This window comes from Solanum stenotomum, chromosome 12 (genome assembly GCF_019186545.1).
Source record: "Solanum stenotomum isolate F172 chromosome 12, ASM1918654v1, whole genome shotgun sequence".
Lineage (NCBI taxonomy): Eukaryota > Viridiplantae > Streptophyta > Magnoliopsida > Solanales > Solanaceae > Solanum > Solanum stenotomum.
This window is the reverse complement of record NC_064293.1, coordinates 9,926,382-9,944,656: the sequence shown is the minus strand read 5'-3', so window position 1 is coordinate 9,944,656 and position 18,275 is coordinate 9,926,382. Positions and strand designations below refer to the sequence as shown.

Genomic DNA, 18,275 nt, shown 5'->3' with positions numbered 1-18,275 from the left:
TGGATTATGGATTCAAGGTTCATGATCTCATATTATGGATGATTTCATGATGTTTAGACGTACCTTAGAGTATAGAAATAGACTAGAAAAAATAGGTACTGTCCTGAAGCTTTTAAGAGATGTTTGTCCTGATGAACTTGTAAAGTCTTCAAAGACAAGGTCAATTGTTCCTTTTTTGTCTTTAGAAAACATTGTTCCATAGAAACACTTAATTAGGATGTTTCATTCTTCTGATTGGCGTATCCCAATCTTGTCTTCTACAAGTGAGGGTAAAAGAATGTAAAAAATGATTAATTAAGTAGAAGCCAAGATTGAGATACGCCAAATAGAAGACTGAAACCACCGAATTTCTGTTCTTTCGATGATACAATATTTTGTAGAGTAATAAACGACACAATTGACCTATCTTTGAAGACGTTACATGCTCACCAGGACAAGCATCTCTTAGAAACTTTAGAACAGTAACATGTTTGTAAACAAATTGTACTAGTTTTTTTGCCTTCTTCAAAACTTCCGGTATCTAGTCTATCTTTGTTAATTTCTATAAAATAAGTTCCATGCAATGGGCAGCATCTACGTTCCAAAGAACTATTTTGTGTTTTTTCCATTAGTTTCTTGCCTACTTCCGTCATGTAGTTAAATATCGAGTATGCAAATATTGGACCACAGTTTCAACTGTTGATTTAGATATTCCCTTTTCGTTGAGCAATAGGTATATTTGAATCAAACAATGCTTTGTTTCTCCTTGAATATATCATCAAATTAGGTTAATGCAAATGGCCAATAGTCTCCCCTTGAACAACACATGCAAATATCTTTGGAGGAACGATATAAACATTATTCCCTCATAAAATCTCTAAAGGACTCCTAAAATTGAGTGCTTTTAGAGGCATTCTATTGACAAGATAAGCAAATGCTACAATTACATCTCCTAGTAAGGTTTTAGGTGATTCATAGTGAACATTAGAGATCTAGAAACTTCTAACAAATGTTTTTTTTTTATTATTTAATCCTCTCTATTTTGTACGCTAGATGTAAGGACACCTAGTTTGGGGGATGATCCCGTTAGACTCCAGATAATTAAGTACCAAATCGGCTATCCATATACTCTGTGCCATTGTCAGTTCTCAATTTTTTTAATCTTAGTATCAAACTAAGTGCAAACCACTTCTGAAAAAGATTGAAAGCAATAAAATAGATCACTTTTTTGGTTTTACCAAATACACTCAAGTCATCAGAGTGCAACAATCAATAAAAGTGACAAACCATTGACTACCATACAAAGAAACAGTTTGAGTAGGCTGCAAAACATAGGAATGGACTTCATGAAAGGAACTTTGCTTTTATTATTACTTGACGGATAAGAGTTCCTAGTATGTTTCACATACTCACAAGCATCACAAAAACAAAGACTCACTCTCAGTCCTTGAAAACAAACTAGGATATAATTTTCTACAGTGATATTGATTGAAACTGTTGACTTTGATAAGAAAGATTTCATTAATTTTATGTCTCTATACAACCAATTACAAAGGTATTTATTTATTTTGGTAAATAAACAATTTTATTACCAAAGTGATAGTTAGAAAACCAGACAGAGCTGACCTCCTATCTCACAGAATTAGAGAACTACCTAATCATCCCTCATACCATCTAAATGACAAAAAATAGAAAGCAATACTTAAAGAAAACAAATTTAAAGGAAACAGACTACTACAGCCAGTTAAAAAAACTAAAGAGTCAGCTTGCCACTCCAAGAGATCTAGAGATCAGCATTGCTGTATATAATCAGCTCGAAGGCCATGTTTGCAGTTGAACTAATATTGAGTGCCACTTCTTCATCCTCTGACCTCTGGTATGTACATGAATATCAATCTCCTTACTGAGTCTTTCCACACTATAGTGGCCAACCTGAAATCTGATCATGTTCCTCTCCCTCCAAATAAGATAGACAGTCATAAAAAACACACAACAAAGGACGGCACCTCTACTAGACTTCTTCTTGCCCCACTCAGACATCCATTTAGAGTCAGCTTGCCAGTCCCCCACTGCTCTTTAGACACCCAACCAAGTCAACATCCGCTTCTACAAGTGTTTAGTCACACAACAATCAAAAAAGAAGTGTGACATAGTTTCATCCGACAGGTTGCAAAACACACAGTTGGGAGGGACCTATATTCCAATTTTCAGCAATCTATCAACAATAGGAAACCTTTTCCAGCAGGGCAGCCATAATATAAATCTGAACCTGGGGTGACTGTTTGGATGCAAAGAAAAGCTCTTCCAATGCACCGTAGGATATTGTAGAGTCAGTTTTAGATACATCCTCTTGATAGAAAACCTACCCTTGTGAATTATAGTAGATAATCTCTCATATAGAGTTCCCTGCAGTGCTAGAGCTTGCATTATAACCTACCTTAGACCAAAGATCTTTCGTATCATCCATGGTGCATTACCAGGGATGGGACAATTTTCTAGGAAAATATTCTTCATATAGTAAATGTGAACCCATATAACGTCACTAATCAAAGTACACCCTAGACGTGACATGGAGAATATGATTCCAAGAGACCCTAAACAAGCCACTTGACATGGGCACGACGTAATAAAATACAATTTAAGAGATATATTCAATATAAGTCTTCAAACATAAGATGACAGATACCAACAAAGTATATATGAGAATACGTGCAAAGCTAATAAGTCTGACACAAGTCTTTCTAACATCATAAGAGTGGTTGAGATGTAACTCAGACACCATGTACAAGTATGAACCTAAAGACAATCAAATAAAAGCAACATAAATGGTTTTGTCCTCGAAGCATGAGGACTCACTAATACAAAGTTCTAGTAGAACAATCCAAGCTAGCCACGAGCGTGAGAATGAGCGTCATACCTTATATTATGAGATAATATTGACACAAATATGAATTAGTATGATGAATGTACTAAGTATAGGGAAATGCATAAAAGATGGGCATCATAAGAGAAGGAACTTTAAACATGATATGCATGACCAAGTAAAACGTAATAAAAGCTTTTAAAAGAGATTATAAATCATCTAGAAGGTTAATGCATACTTAAGCCATTTGAGAAAATTTCAAAAACCTTTAAAGAAAACTTAGTTCATTTATGGGATATTTACCATTAACCAGCAATAAGACCATGTGAGCTATTACATAGACTATAGTATGACCCTCACATTGAAAAAGGGGAATCTACTTGCCAAGGTAGCATTTTGTATCATTCATATTGCTAAGGTGAATCCACTAGCTAGGTCATTTAAGACAATCCTACGAGGGCACATAGTTTAGTACAATGAAATTGCTACTAAAGACCAAGCTTCTACTAATAGGAGGGCGTACATTTCATTGTCCTCTAAGTGCTAAGTAAATCCTAACAGAAAAGACATAAGCATAATCGTATCAAAATACTTGGAAAGACACAATTAAACTACAAATCAAAACCATAAGTCATAATAGAGTAGCTCCTTTCAAAACAATGATTCCATAAACTTACTTATTAGACATTTACATTTTTAAGCATCTAAATCATGATTTCATTCATATGTGAGAATATTTCGGAAATTCATGATACTTATCTCAAAAGAATTCTTAGTTCATAAATCATCATTTTCATAAAACATGCATAGATTTCATAATCATAATTTGTAAGTTCATAGGAATGATAAATCATGTTCATAAAGTAGAAATAGGCAGGGGTACGTATGTAATCAATTGAAAAATCATGTAATTATATCAAATCATGCATAATAAGATTGAATATAAACAATTGAATCATATTTAATTAGACTAATGAGGAATAACATGAAACCCTAATAGAATTGGGTGAAATCAATTTAGGAGACTGAGATTCTTTTGAAACCTAATGGATAAAAGGATCCATTAGTGAATTCCCACATACCTTGATAATCAAAGCCCATAAGAGTGCAAAGAGAATGAGACCTTGAAGCTTGAAACCCTAGCTTCCACTTTGAGAGCTCTTGAGAGAATTTAGAGAAGAATACTTGAGGGATTTGGAAAAGTTTAGTGAATGAGGGGAATGGGTTAGATTTTTAAGAGTAAGAATGGTTATAGAGGTAGTTATAGGACCAAAACGACATAGTTTAGAGGTTAACTGGATAGAAAAAGACCAAAACACCCTTACTTTAAACTATCGAATAGCTTCTACGGTTTTGAGATATGGTCTGTAGGACTTTCTACGAGCTATCATGGTCAACCGTAGAGTCACTTACTGGAACCCAAAATCTAGTCAACTTTCCACGAAACCTCCCTATGGGTCATCGTCCACTCTACGGTCCATAGACTCGTTCTGTAGATTCCAAGTTAAATTCCAAAATCTTACTAAGTCTGGATCACTTCTATGGATTTCTTCTACGATCCATAGGATGTTACCCGTCAAAACCTCTCGTAAACCTGAGGTCTCAAGCTACTTCTCTAAATTAACTCTATGGATCAGTCTTACGACTTGTAGAACATTCTACAATTCCACCGATTCATTTGTAGCTCAACTTCTTAGACTCGACATTTTTCAAAAATCAATCCAAGTCCTACAACTACCTTCCCACGGTCCATAGGTTAGACTCATAGACCATTACCTGAGTACAAAAATGAAAGTTTTCCTCTCCAAACTTAACTTTCAATTTTTGAGGTGTTACAATATCTCCCTCTTGGGAACAATCTTCCTTAAATGAGACTCAAGCTAGAATGAATAGAGTATGGAGAGAAACTAAAAGCCCAACATGAATGCAAATCTAATCAAAATGCACATAAACAAGAAGAAATCAACTCCAAGCTAAAATATAAACTTAAAACAAGTTTTCATGAACATGCATGCATATGGAAACATGAAAATGACTACAACGTACGAATCCAAAGGAATTAACCATGAGAAACTTAATACCTTATGCTAGAATAAGAGAAGTGGGAAAGAGATAAGGATACCTCTTAATACGAAAGACTTTCCTTAAATCCCAAACTTTCCATTTGCACTATGGACGTTGGATCTCCAACACACTTTTTCAACAAAGAGACATGGAATACCTCATGTACCGATGCTAGGTCGGTAGGTAACTCTAGTTCATAAGCAACTTTGTCAATACACCTCAAAATCTGATGTGGGCCCACATATCGAGGATAAGCTTCCCTTTTTTTCTGAATCTCATAAAACCCTTCATAGGTGAGATTTTCTAGTAAACACAATCATCAACATCAAACTCAAGCTCTCTTGTTTTAACGTCGGCATAAGACTTATTTCAACTTTGTGTCATTTTCAACCTTTCTAAAAAAAGTCAAACTTTTTCCATAGCCTCATGCACTGACTCGGCCCTATCAAAACAACCTCACCAACTTCAAACCAACCTATATGAGACCTACACCTCCTACCATAGAGAGCCTCAAATAGAGCCATTTGGATACTCGAGGGATAACTATTATTAGAACCAAACTTAATCAAAGGCAAATTATCATCCCAATTACCCTTGAATTTAATCACACAAGCTCTCAACATATGTTACAAAGTTTGAATAGTATGCTTGGCTTGCCCATCTGTCGAGGATGAAAAGTCGTGCTAAGTTTCACTTGAATACCAATACCCTTTTGGAACGACTTCCAAAACTGAGATGTAAACTAAGTACCACGATCGGAGATAATGGACAAGGGCACTTCATGAAACCTCACCATTTCTTGTATACATCTTGGCATAATCTTTCGCTAAAAATGAAGCCATTACAAAAAGCAAATGAGCCAACTTCGTCATTCGATCCATAATAGCCCAAATCGGGTCAAACTGATGACAAGTACGGGGTAAACCCGTAATGAAGTCCATATTCAAATCTTCCCACTTCCAAGTAGGAATGCTAATGTCTTGATATTAGTATTCAAATGGGCTTAAAACAGGTTTGGTCTTAACCCACCCAATTTGACCTGCTTGATCTCAATAATTTAATTTATTGTTATTTAAGTTTTATAACCACAATTTGCATTTCAACTCAAGAATGATTGTTTTTAAAAAAATAAGAAGTTACAAATGGATAGATAAATCCTAAAAGATATAAAAATAGACAATAATTCATACATTCAAACTTTTAATGGATGACATAAATAAGCTTTTCTCAAACTTCAATATCATATTTGAGCCTTTTCTCTATATTTTATTTACACTTTCTCAATGACATTCTACAAAAACGATTCCAAATATACTAAAATATACGTAGAAAATGAACAAGCATGCGGCCTAATGTAATTTTTGAACTTACTTTAACATTATATCAACAATTTTTCTTATGTCAAGGGGATTCAATAATTTATATTTAATTTTGAGAAAAAATGTATGTTCCCTAATTAGTCTAATTTTCCATCAAAGGGACTGATCAAGAACCCCCTCGGCCCCCTTTAGCTCCATCTCTCTCATACTCTCTATTGTATTTGATTGTCATTAATAAAACATTTATAATTTGAAATTTATTTAAATGAATAAAGAGATAATTAATCTTATAAGAGCTTTTTAAGTAGTTACTCCCTTTTGTCAATATTACATGTAGTCTAAACAAAATGAATGATTTTTTACTTAATCAAGTAGGTATCAAATTCTCATATTTTTAATAGGTACCATTATTTATCAAACACCTCTTTTACTTTCTAGGGGTTAATGATTTTTTAAGGTGTACACCAGAATATATGGATAAAAAAAAGAGTATTTAAGACATTAATAATAACATTAAATATTGATAAAATTCAAAGATGACAATGTTCAAATCAGGAGGAAGATGAAACAACACCAGTGGCACAACCTAAGGGCCAAGCAGCTCCAACAATATAATTCTTGTATTTAACTTCATTCACCACTGTGATCTCTTGTTTGGGATGCAGACCTGTCAATTTTAGGTAAAAGAAGAAAGGTTAAAAATCATGACCTAAGTCTCACGCTTCAAAAGTTAGCTATTGAGGTGGAAGAACCCAAATTTATTTAAGTTTCACGCCAGCTCCATTCGACTAACATGGAACACACAAGATCATAACAATCACCCCACTTGAATACCAACTACCTCATAGGTCATGACTAAGCCTAGTTGATCACGACTGACACCCTTTTCAAGTCCAAACCACCACTCAGAGCGTTGCCCCCGTGCGATGAACTCTGATACCATGTAACAATTTTAGGCCTAAATCACACCTCAAAATCCTAGCTACCACATACGTACATAGCTCCCCATTCATTCGATGTGGGACACACATGATCATAACAAAACATCAATTATTGACAATTCAAAATCATAAAGCCCTTTGTGTACAAGTATTCAGAACACGTAATCACACTTTTTCTATAATCATGGTATCCGAGCTAGTTTTCAAGCACATCGACTAATTGCACACAATACTTGTCATTTCCCACCAACCACAGCAAACCATAAGTGTCAGGTCACTCTGTCCACCAATATTCATGTGCTTTTGTCTCTTCTATTTCTAAGTGAATCCGCTTGATCTTAGTGTGCAACTAACCGTATAAATCCTTACCCACAAACTGTTTGACGTTTTGCCTCAATGAATTTCTGCTAATATTTTTTATAAAATGGAGAATTTTCTTGTTGTGTTGCAATTACATTCTTCTTTGCGGGTTTCCAAATGGCATAAAAGTGTGATACCATGGATGTGTTCTGTATTGAAAGTAGGAAAATAAGTTCGACTGGTTACTTTCCACATTAATTTTGCCCTCCCTCGTCTCCCAAAACCCTACTAATATGAATGATTATGCCATTCTAATCTTGATATAGTTGCAATAGGCATATTCTTTGATAGTATATGCTTTCTTACGACAAACTGCCTTACCTTAGCTAGTTGGTAGTTCTGCATCAATGAATTTGCATCAGAAAGGGTTTCCAGTCTCACTTTTATGGGTGGTTTCGCTCGTATCTATCCTTTCCCACTTGTCCTTGACAAGCAAACGAAGAGGTGAATCATCGGATCTTAAAATGGGTCATCCCGGTTCAGGTAGTTGAATCATATGATTCTAATGATTCAGCTTTTCACATTCACTCTACAAGACCCAAACAAGGCCTTTACTTGCTTGTTGGAATAAAAGTCAGCCTCCATTCTCTAGTATAAATGAAGTTACTCCAAAATTCATATTAAATTTCTAGTGAAATCGATATCTTATTAATTTTTACATCCTCACAAAAAATGTTTAGAGGCTAAAATATAATGACAAAATTTATTATAGCGAGGTCTGACTGTACTCGTGCGTGTGGTTATTAGGAATGATTGTTCCTAGTAATTGGATATTGCCTCTTGTGCCATAAAATTAGAGCACTGACGTATGTCATGTGCAGTCAATGTATCCATAATACTTGATCTATTATTAAAAAAAAGTGCAACAAAACAACAGAGCTCTAGACATGTCCATATATAGGAATCCTGCCAAACTGTACAGTTAGGATGTTGCACCATGAGACTCAAGATAAAATGATTAAAGCAAATCTAGGATCTAACAAATAATACCACTCGTATTGCTCTTTAAACGAAATTGGTATGATATATTATTTACGATTAATTCAATTAGTAAAATAAAACACTGAATATTAATATTGTCATAGATTAACTAAGAGGTCTAATTTATTTACTTACAAAAGTATATAAAAGAAGATTTCATAACTGTTATGTCTTCTACTAAGAAAATTGCATCATGAGCTTTATATCACTACATCAAAAATGATCATTAGCAGCAATGCCGCTAAATATATATTTTTAGCGGTAATTAACACTATTTGTATATGTCTCTAAAACCTTTAGCGATATTGGTTCTAATGGCACTTAATTAATGTCGGTAAAGACTTTAGCACTCTTTATTAATGTCAATATTTATTGCCGCTAAAAATTGTTTTTGTTGTAGTGTATAGAGGCGGAATTTTAATTTCTCCATGCGCTTAGAATGTGTTCTTTCATCTAGAGAATGAGCTTGCAGAGAGCAAAAACGGAGAAAAAGGACACAATTTTGACACTTAAGTATGGGATTGGTAAATTGCTAGGCCAAGGTAGATTTTCCAAAGTCTATCTTGCAAGAAACCTAAATTAGGGAAAAATGTACAAGTAATTTAGTTAAACGGAATTCAAATGCCCTAAAGTACCAACAAGGGTTGTAGTGGAGCGGTAAGCACCCCTTTGTCCTTAACTAGAGGTCTCCGGTCTGGGTCCCCTTGGGTACAAAGTTGCCTTTGTCAGGAAGCTTTTTAACCCCCAATGTGGGACTTCCCTACGTAAATCAGAATGTATTATTGATCCAAATCTATTTTCAAGAATCTTATTAGCTAAGTTGATGGGAAATAATTGGTTTAACAAAGGATTCAAGCAAGTTGATAAACCACCAATTTTGGATCGAGAAAAGGATGATTTACCTCATAGTGTCTTTGATATTGTGGATGATTCAGATGCTAAGCGTTCCGAGACACGGAGAAAAGTTCATGACCAATGAAGCCTACTTGTTTGAATTCTTTCGATACTATATATATTTCTCCTAGTTTTGATCTCTCCAACTTGTTTGAGAAAGACAAGAGTCGTTGGTCGGATTCTAGATTCATGATACAAAAGTTTGCGTCCACTATCGTCTCAAGGCTAGAGGAAGTTGCTTTCATGGTGAGTTTTAAGGTAAACTATCTGAATTGTATGACAATCTCATTTTTAAAGCTTAAGATGTTAGCGTGAACACACTTTATTTACTTGATTATTCTTCAACACGTCCCCTCATTCACGTATTGATCGTTCCAATTCTTGGGAGTTGAAAAGTCAAAAAAATTTGTGGGGGTGAAATTTCACTTGAGAAGAAAATTGAGGGGGCTAATTAGTACTCCCTCGGTCTCATTTTATGTGAGGTAGTTTGACTCGGCATGGAGTTTAAGAAAGACATGAATACTTTTAAAACTTGTGGTCCAAAATGAATGATAAATATTTGTGTGGCTGTAAATCATTTCATTAAGGGTAAAATAGACATTTTATAGTGAAATTGTTACTTAATATAGAAATGTTTCATTCTTTTTGGGACTTGCTGTAACGACCCGAACCGTCGTAATTTGGGAGAAACAAAAATTCAGGAAATTCTGGGCCACTGTCCCGCCAGGGCGGGATAGATGTCACCAGGGTGGGGATGCAAGGGCTGGGTAAGTTGGTGCCAGAGCGGGATAGGCGAAACAAAATGCAAATTACGCGAAACCTTAATTTCTCTTTCTCCCTAAAAATACCAAATTTAGTCATAAAACACCTGAGAAAACCCATAAAAAGTTGTTGCAAGCTTAAGAAGAAGGGAGAGAGAGGTTTCTAGCGTGAAGATGTCGATGGATTGCGGATTTCCGATCAAGATCACTGTCATGAATTTTGGAAACAAGAATCAAAGACCAAAACTCCATGTAGCTGCTGGGCGCCCAGGCAGGCTAGGTTTTATGATTTTAGTAGTTTAAATCTGTGCTCACTGCGTAATATATGTAAATTGATGGTAGGATTTATGCGTAGGCCTTCGTGTATCGAATGAATTATGATTAAACCCTAGAAAGAAGCCTTAGATGATGAACTAGAGCTACGTATGGTCGAATTAATGGTTATATGATATGCATTGATGAATAATCCATTGTGATTGTTGTGATTCTATATTTGTGTGATGTATGTTTGTTCTTGCTTCATTATGATACGTGTATGCATGTGAATATTGCATGGTTGATCACACTTGTGTAAATGAGGACATGGGAATGATGAACGCCATGAAACATGAATTGTTTATATGATTATGAGGATGTACTTATGATTGTGATTGTGGTTGGTTGAATGGATCAGTTTCCACGTTCTGGCATAACTAACTTGGATTAGTTGCCACGTTCCGGCATAACAATGGATCAGTTGCCACGTTCAGGCATAATTATTGGATCGGGTACCACGTTCCGGTATGCTAACATTTTGGGTTTGGGTTCCATGAGAGGACCAATGATTTGATATAAATTGTGTATCTTGATAAATGTGAAATGGTACCTTGATCGTAATGATGAGTGATATTGTGATTTTCTGCAGTAAGTATATGTTATGACGACTTATATTTGATCGTTCGTTGTATTGAGGGAACTTGTTGCATATAGCAAAGTGTTCAAGGGACGAGTAATTGATAGCATGGGTGGTTCGTGTGTTGTAATGGTGAGAAGTAGGGGTAGCGTATGTGATGAAATATGCTTAGGTGGATTCCACCATGGAGAAAAGGATTGTGTTTAGTGGTAAGAAATCTTGATGTAATGTACTATGTAACCCCGGCTTGGTAATATGAAGAGGAAGTAACGCTATGATGTGAATGGTTAGTTGGATGCTTGTAGTTGTATTTGGGGACTCATTGATGTGTTAGAACAGTTAGACTATCATGAAGAACCTAGCAAGTAGGTTGACGGGAAGGTGGTTAGTAGTTAGGGTGCTAGTATAATCAGGAGGTATTTTGAAAGAGGGTAAAGGTGGAGAAGCGAGGGGTTCTATTACATGATCTTACTAGTTGATTTCCTATGTTAAGTGGTGGGCTTCGGGTTGACAGATGATGTCTCCCAGTACATGTGTTTTGTACTGATACTACTCTTGCTATGTCTTTTGACATAGTCTAGATGCAGGTTGGTGATGTTTCATTAGGTGAAGACGAAGAAATTCTTCGGCTGCTTCTACTCTTCCTTTCATATGATGAGAGCTGTGTCTTTTATTTGTCATGTCTAGTTGTACTCTTAGTAGCTCTTGTACCTGTTTAGACTAGATTCTTAGGGGTGTTAAATTACTTTACAAGTCTTAAAATGAATTTGTTTTACGAGTTCTTATTTATAAATTTTCGTTGGTACATTTTATCTTCATTTTTTCTAATTTCCGCATGTTGTAGCTATTGGGATAAGGGGGTTCTCCTACTTAGGTTGTCGCATGTAGGTGCCCGTACGGCCCGGTGGGTTGGGTCATGACAATTAGTATCAGAGCCCAAGTCACCGGTCTCTCAGTACAAAAGCTAAATGTGGACTAGACTCCGCGGATTGGTGTGTTAACGTCCACATCTAATCTTCTGGAAGCTAGGAAGCATTCTAGGAAGTTTTTTTACTTGATTATCTCATTTCGTGCATGTGTCTCTTAAGTTATGAGTTGGGTCCAATTGATATCTCCCGATTCCAATTGGTATCTCAACAAAGTAACCGAACGTCGTGGTCACGACATAAGGACCACAAGCAAAGTAAATTGGAAACTGAGAAGGTTCCAATTGGTATCTGTCCCCAGGGGCTGTAAAAGGCATGGATGACCATGGTCATCCATGGAATAAACTAATTAATAATTTAGAATTGTATGTGCTTGTGTCTTGGAAATAGTAAATGTGTCCTTCTTGTTGTCTGAACTAGCTACGAATGTGAAGTGTAATTGCTTGAATATGATAATGTGGTATTGTGCACTATAAATGTGTGTCTGAATCTTAAATATGTATAATGTGTTGGCCTAATTCATTGGAGTTATGCGAGTTGTAAATGTCTAGGCGTACCCTATGGATGTGTGGGTTGTGGTGCTAACTTAATAGGAACGAGTTAGTTCGTGTATCAAGGGATTTACTTAGGATAGACATGATTGCTCTTAGATAAGAGAATTATCCTAAATTCGTTTGGCAAGGCTGGGAACCTTTGGGAAAATTAGAAAAAAAAAACCCAGAAAAATTTGTTGGCCTAGGTTCTGTTTCCGTTATGACCGCTGGGGCGAGATTCTTCCCGCCAAGGCGAGGCCGCCAGTGCAAGAATTTTTTTCCGCCAGTGCGGGATGATGCAAGGCAGAACCTCAGCCTAGCACTCCTATTTTTCTAAACTATACGATAAGGACCCCAGATGGTATCCAAGCAATCTCGACAACCCATCAGTGTTCACCAACAGAAGCAGATAGATTATTAAAACTTGATAATTAATATCGCTGCATCGGACAACAAAAACTAGCATCCATGTGCTTACAGAACATAAGAAGTCGTAATTATAAAAACAAATGTCCTAAATTTACAATCCCAAGAGGGGCAAAGAAAACAACTCAAGAACCCCGGCGACCGAGAAGTATCGGTTTCGGAATCTAACTTCTCCAGGGGCACCAGGCTGGTCATGGGCTCCTCCAGACTCAAAAACTGATAGAAATCCCCCTTCTCCGCTATGGGAATCTCCTGCCCGGGAGTGATACAAGTGAACATTATCTTCATCGTCTTCCAGATCCGAACCAACAGACCATCCCTCTCCATGTTATTCCTCCTCTCCTAGTGCAGCTCACGTTGGAGCATCTCAAGCTCTAGGGCAGTGCTGGGGGTAACCGAAGTGGTGGGAATGATATGGCACCCCATCCTCCTCCTCATAGTTGCCAAATCTTCCTCTACTTGTGATGCTGGAAGTGGGGGACAAGTGTCGTTTCCTCCCTCATCGTCCGACTCTGTGGCCGCCTGACTGTTGCTAGCCCAGTCTGTCCTCCTCATCTTGCTTTGAGAAGTGGAACCCCGCCTAACCAAAAGAGGGTGAAAAGGAGGTGGGGGGGTCCATAGGAAGTACCTCATCACTATCAAGGAGCGGCACTCCCGCCCGCTTGCAGAGCGCAGTAATAAGTCCCGGTAGGAAGAAAACTTTTTGTTGCCCCGGTAGAACATCTTCCACTCCGAAATGATTTGCACTCCCACATTTAGCTCTATACCTTGTATGGCGCACGCCACCACCAAGGCCCGAGGGAATGTCATGTCGGTGCGGTTGCCCGACGGGCGGATCCTCCTAGTGACCAAGTGTAGCCACCTCTTAGCATGAGGTAACCAATCAGTGCTAGTAATGCCCTCCACAGTGGCCCAATAGAGTCTGTCCAGACGGGTAGGCTCCACCAGGGTGTCTCTCAGCCATTCCAGGTCCATCTCCCGCAGCTTAGCCTCGTACTCAGTGTTCGAGACCTCCGACACCTCTAGAGCCTCATTAAGGGTGGTAGCATTCAGGGGAATGTAGATTCCTCAGATACGGATGATGGGGTGAGGGTCGTCCCATCACACGGTAGGTAGAGTGGCGTAGAACTCCCTCACCCAAGTGGAACGTGCATCTGGGGGAGCCTCAGTTAGTGGAGCCCATCCAAACTCCATAAGGCGAGCATGAAAGGAAGGCACCATCTCCTCCAGATTCAGTAAGTGGAAGCCCCTCTCACAACAAAACTTAGTGTTCCGGAACTCATGAAACCTCTCTCGACTAGCGGTGTCACGAAATCGGATGAAGGGCAAATTTTCCTCATTTAGACCTGCCATTAGATAAGTCTACAAGTGATGAAAAATATAAGTTAGAACACGATGGAAATAGATAGTGCAAGGGTTGAATAAGAAGAAAGGAAATTCCGAGTTAAGGGATGTAGACTACTGGTCTAGCACATCCCACCACAACGGCCAAAATCCAGCCTGGGCGGGATTATGGAGGCCGCCACAGCAGGATGAAGTTCGCCAGAGCGGCCTTCATCTGGGACGAACACCAAGCGCGATAATGGCGCCTCTTCGCCCAAAAATCTTTGTTTTTGATAGAATTTTAGAAGATCAGAGTATATTAACTACCCTAGAACCTAAATATATAATTATTTTCACAAAATAACCCCTAAATGATGCCCAAATTTGAGTGTGTGCCAAGAAGACCTTTCAACTCCCCCAACCTATTTTGGTATCGATTCGACAGTATTTTTGCAAAATCCTTACGCCCAAGACGTCGTGGAGACGTTGGGAACATAAGGGAAGTGCCCATGATACATTTTTCTAGCAAACTAGCAACTTAAGTTCAACTTTTGAATAACTTCCCGGAAACCATTCTAAATCAATCACTTTCGACATGCATTCCTAATAAAAAATGTAATCAAGTAAAGAGTGTAAGGAATGCGAGAATTACCTTAGAAATGATGCCCGAAATGATCAAGTTGAGAGGATTTTTGGGAGAGTTTGAAGGAATAGGAAGAAATGGGGAAAATATCGTTTGAAGCCTTAGCGGGAGGGTTGTTGTCTTTGCGGGGTCAGGTTGTGTAAATTGGGACGAAAAAATTTTCTTCAAACATTGTGTCATATCCCTAACCGGTCTCTTAAAGTATAGAACCATCGTAAACCAGGCATGAGAAATAAAAACCACCCTCACTCGTGATGTCTTAATGGATCAAGTGATTAGTTAAAAATACTTCAAGGTAGGGTGCATAACGATTTAGCGCCAGTCGTTCGGGGATGAAAGAGGGGTAAATTGGTATCTATTGTAACGACCCGAACCATCGTTATTTGGGAGAAATAAAAATTCAGGAAATTCTGGGCCACTGTCCTGCTAGGGTGAGCCAAATGTTGCCAGGGCAAGGTAAGTTGGCGCTAGAGCGGGATAGGCAAGACAGAATGCAAATTACACGAAACCTTATTTTCTCCTTCTCCCTAAAATAACTAATTTAGTCGTAAAACACCTAAGAAAACCCCAAAAAGCAGCTGCCAGCTTGGGAAGAAGGGAGAGAGGTTTCTAGCACGAAGATGTCGATGGATTGCAGATTTCAGATCAAGATCACCGTCACGAATTCCGAAAATAAAAATCAAACACCAAAACTCCGTGCAGCTGCTTGGCGCCCAAGTAGGCTAGGTTTTATGAATTCAATAGTTTAAATCTGTGCTCACTGCGTAATATATGTAAATTGATGGTATGATTTATGCGTAGGCCTTCGTGCACCGAATGAATTATGATTAAACCCTAGAAAGAAGCCTTAATTAGATGATGAACTAGGGCTACGTATGGTCGAATTAATGGTTATATGATATGTGTTGATGAATAATCCATTATGATGGTTGTGATTCAATGTTTGTGTAATGTATGTTTGTTCTTGTTTCATTATGATACGTGTATGTATGTGAATGTTGCATGGTTGATCACACTTGTGTAAATGAGGACATGGGAATGATGAACACCATGAAACATGAATTGTTTATATGATTATGATGATGTACTTATGATTGTGATTGTGGTTGGTTGAATGGATCGGTTGCCATGTTTTGGCATAACTAACTTGGATTGGTTGCCACGTTTCGTCATAACTAACTTGGATCGGTTTTCACATTCCGTCATAACTATGGATCGGTTTCCACGTTTAGGCATAATTATTGGATCGGGTACCACGTTCCGGTATGCTAACAGTTTGGGTTTGGGTTCCATGGGAGGACCAATGATTTGATATAAATTATGTATCTTGATAAATGTGAAATGGTACTTGTTCATAATGATGAGTGATATTGTGATTTTCTGCAGTGGGTATATGTTATGACGACTTATATTTGATCATTCGTTGTGTTGAGGGAACTTGTTGCATATAGCGGAAGGGAAAAGTGTTCAAGGGGCGAGTAATTGATAGCATGGGTGGTTCGTGTGTTGTAATGGCGAGAAGTAGGGGTAGCGTATGTGTGGAATATGCTTAGGTGGATTCCACCTTGGAGAAAGGGATTGGGTTTAGTGGTAAGAAAGCTAGCTTGATGTAATGTACTATGTAACCCCGACTTGGTAATATGAAGAAGAAGTAAGTCTATGATGTGAATGGTTAGTTGGATGCTTGTAGTTGTATTTGGGGACTCATTGATGTGTTAGAACAGTTAGACTATGATCAAGAACCTAGTAAGTAGGTTGACGGGATGGTGGTTATTAGTTAGGGTGCTAGTATAATTAGGAGGTATTTCGAAAGAGGGTAAAGGTTGAGAAGCGAGGGGTTCTATTGCATGATCTTACTAGTTGATTTCTTATGTTAAGTGGTGGGCTTCGGGTTGACCGATGATGTCTACCAGTACGTGTGTTTTGTACTGATACTACTCTTGCTATGTCTTTTGACATAGTCTGGATGCAGGTTGGTGATGTTTCATTTGGTGAAGACGAAGAAATTCTCCAGTAGCTTCTACTCTTCCTTCCTTATGGTGGGAGTTGTCTTTTATTTATCATGTCCAATTGTACTCTTAGTAGCTCTTGTACCTGTTTAGACTAGATTCTTGGGGGTGTTAAATTACTTTGCAAGTCTTAAAATTAATTTGTTTTAAGAGTTCTTAATTATAAATTTTCCTTGGTACATTTTATCTTCGTTCTCTTTAATTTCCACATGTTGTAACTATTGGGATAAGAGGGTTCACCTACTTAGGTGGTAGCATGTAGGTGCCCGCATTGCCCGGTGGGTTGGGTCGTGACACTGGCTTAAAAGGAAAGTAAGTCACATAAATTGGGACAGAGGGAGTAACATTTCTTTTTATTTTTAATTGGCTGATTCGTAAAATCTTGAAGAATAGAGGCTGGTTTTCTTCTTCATTAGAGTATTAATTGGAACTCATTTAGAATAGATATATTTGCATGAAAAGAAAGTAAAATGATATTGCAAATTAACCCTTTTCTTTATTTATCCTCAAGTAAGCATTGGAACAATGATAAAGTTATCTCTACGGGCATATAGGTCATAAATTCGAGTCGTGCAATTAGTCATTGATATTTATGCCGTGTAAATTTCCTCCATTATAACCCTTGGGTGTGACCCTTTTCCGTATCCTGTGTGAATGTAAGATACTTCGTGCACTACCCCTTTATTATCATAAAGGTTTTATGATATATAGCTTTTATTGTCATTGCTCTTTTTGTTTGTTGCCTTGAAGTTATATGTTTGTTAACTCGTTGGAAATTCCTGATAATATTTGCCCTCATCCCATGTAAAACATTTATATTACTTGTCTATTTGTAATCGTGTAGTTAAATTCTCTAAGGCTCTAACTATTTTTAAAACCAATATAAAGATTTGCAAGAGGATCAATCTGGTTATAGTTATTCAATTTATATTTGTAGAAAATTCGGGCCCACCCATAAGAGGTGCTTTAAGGCCCATTTGGGTGACTAGTTAGCCCTAATAATTTCTATTTAAACACACATATGATGTGTTAGTAAAAAGAGAGAAAAATACAACATATAAAAAGAATATAGCAATCCTATACACTATTCGCTCCTCAATTAATTAGGGTTTAGGCTGTGGTATTGGGGTTGCTACTACATATTTGACAACCACCATCGAGTAGTAAAATTCAACTGCGGTTCATCCTACTCTTCCTCTTTTGCTACAACAAGAACAAGTAAGTTCTCTGGATTATGTATGTTATCTAATTTGATTTAGATTAATGATGATATATAATTTTACAATATTTTTACCAGTTCACCATTTTACAGATTAATATTAAGACGAAATAATGAGATGTATTGAAATTGTAGACTTTGA

The 18,275-nt window shown here is 37.4% G+C and overlaps 1 protein-coding gene across 1 annotated transcript in view; it reads right to left on the bottom strand.

Annotated features, from left to right (window-relative positions):
• Positions 1-6,710: 6,710 nt before the first annotated feature.
• LOC125848478 (apyrase-like) overlaps positions 6,711-18,275 on the bottom strand; it is a 44,213-nt gene continuing 32,648 nt past the window's right edge. Inside the window, exon 6 of the mRNA XM_049528342.1 lies at positions 6,711-6,811. Coding sequence (XP_049384299.1) covers positions 6,777-6,811 — 35 coding nt within the window. The 3' untranslated portion in view covers positions 6,711-6,776. The remainder of the gene's footprint in view (positions 6,812-18,275) is intronic.